This window comes from Martes martes (genome assembly GCF_963455335.1).
Source record: "Martes martes genome assembly, chromosome: 1".
Lineage (NCBI taxonomy): Eukaryota > Metazoa > Chordata > Mammalia > Carnivora > Mustelidae > Martes > Martes martes.
Window position 1 is genome coordinate 210,952,006 of NC_137888.1, and position 2,242 is coordinate 210,954,247.

Below are 2,242 nucleotides of genomic sequence, written 5' to 3' on the forward strand. Positions count from 1 at the left end.
CCTTGCCTCATGGTATAAGCCCATCTGGGGTGAGATTTGCATGGTCCTAGATGTGGGATAAAGTGGAAGCTAGTCTCTACCTGTAACCATGATCCTGCTTACACCATTTCTCTGCCCTGTCTAATTTCTTCCACTTTTTTTGTGAACTTGCTGTCCCCCCAAATCTATATAACAGGATTCCAGGATTCAGGTTCTCCCTCTATAGAACGCTACCCAAAAGACTGAGTTTAGATGCTTGAAATCACTGCCAAACATCACAGAGTTGGACAAAAAGCAAAATCAGAATTCAAGCCCATGCTGAAATGCATGTATCCATCATGTTATCTAGTCGTTTTAGATGATCTTGGTGATAGAAGATATTCTGAAAGACCAGAATACCTTTTACTTTGACTCATAGAAAGCTAGCCCAAATATGATGAAACGTTATCCTACCTGATTATTTTTTTCAAGGCTTCCTTCATATCCCTGTTGCGCAGACTGTAGGTAAAGGGGTTCATCAATTGAGGAACCACAGTGTACATCACTGAGGCCACCGCAGTGTTTCTGGAAGAGTCAGTAACTGCAGAGCTAATGTACACCCCTAATCCTGTCCCATAGAACAAGGAAACAACTAAGAGATGAGACCCACAGGTGGAAAAGGCTTTATATCTTCTGCCAGCTGATGGCATTCTCAAAAGAGAGTAGAGAATTTTAGCATACGAGAAAATGATCCCAAAGATAGAAATACCACTCAACACACTAGCCATAAAATTAGCCAAGATGGTATTGATGAAGGAATCAGAACAGGCGAGCTTGATGACCTGTGCAAGTTCACAGAAAAACTGGGGGATTTCCAAGTCAGTGCAGAAGGACAGTTGCAACACCATCAGACTGTGGAGGAGGGCATCCATGATGCTAATGTACAAAGAGAGTAGAATTAACCATCCACAGAGGTGGGGGTTCATGATAACGGTGTACCTCAGTGGATGACAAATGGCAACATAGCGGTCATAGGCCATTACTGCAAGGAGAAAATTCTCAAAACCAAGGAAAACCAAGACAAAACAGACCTGGGTGATGCAGCCTGTGTAACTGATGTGCTGATTTTGTGCTTGGATGTTCACCAGCATCTTTGGGATGGTAGTTGTGCTTAAGCAGATGTCAGTAAAGGACAGGTTGGAGAGGAAGAAGTACATGGGGGTGTGGAGGTGGGAGTCAGAGATGACAGCCAGGATGACGAGCAGATTTCCCAGGATGGTGACCAGGTACATGGACAGGAACAGGCAGAAGAGCAGGGGCTGTAATTCTGGATCCTCTGTCACTCCCAGAAGAAGAAATTCTGATACATCTGTTTGGTTTCTGGGTTCCATGTTGTTAATAGAAGATATTGGGTGACAAGAGAATAAAATGTATGGTCAACTGGACCTCCAGCAGCAGTACCTGGGAACTTGTTTAAAATGCCAATTTTTGGATCCCACTCCAGACTTACTGATGAAAAGCTCTAGGGATGATGACAGGCAGTCTGTTTTAACAAGCTTTCCAGATGATTCTGACATATGATAAAGTCTCCGAACTTCTGTTCTCAAAAAATGTTTATCTATATTGTGAACCCAGGTGAATATTCAGATCTTTCCTCTGTGTATTTCTCCCTCCGTCCTTCTTCTCTCCCTCATCCTCTTTCCTCTGCTCAGTTATCAGCCAAATTTTTAAAAAGATTTTATTTATTGATTTGAGAACGTGAGAGAGAAAATGACAGAGCGTGAACAGGGAGGAGGGCAGGGGGAGAGGGAGAGGGAGAAGCAGACTCCCCACTGAGCTGGGGCCCCCCACAGGGGGCTCAGTCCCAGGACCCTGAGATCATGAACTGAGCCAAAGGCAGTTGCTTAACTGACTGAACCACCCAGATGCCCATCAGCCAAAATTCTAATGAGCAATGAGTGTCTAACATGTATCAAGTTTTGAGAGTGAAAAAAGAAAACATGGCTTTATTTCTTTAGAATTATTCCACACTTTCAAAAATTCAAACATATAAGAATAAAATTATAGGGGCACCTGGGTGGCTCCATTGGTTTAAGGGTCTGCCTTCAGCTCAGGTCATAATCCCAGGGTCCTGGGATTGAGCCCTGTGTCAGGCTCCTTGCTCAGTGGGGAGCCTGCTTCTCCCTCTCCCTCTGCCTGCTGCTCGCCTGCTTGTGCTCTCTCTTTCACTTTCTGTTTCAAATAAATAAAATCTTTTAAACAAAAGAATAAAATTACAGAATTC

The 2,242-nt window shown here is 43.7% G+C and overlaps 1 protein-coding gene across 1 annotated transcript; it reads right to left on the minus strand.

The window, feature by feature from the left end:
- Positions 1-428: 428 nt before the first annotated feature.
- LOC308349623 (olfactory receptor 7G2-like) lies at positions 429-1,349 on the minus strand (the record flags this gene model as incomplete). Its single annotated transcript, XM_080814404.1, has 1 exon — positions 429-1,349. One exon carries the CDS (start codon positions 1,347-1,349, stop codon positions 429-431), a length of 921 nt encoding a protein of 306 aa, XP_080670530.1.
- Between the last annotated feature and the right edge of the window lie 893 nt (positions 1,350-2,242).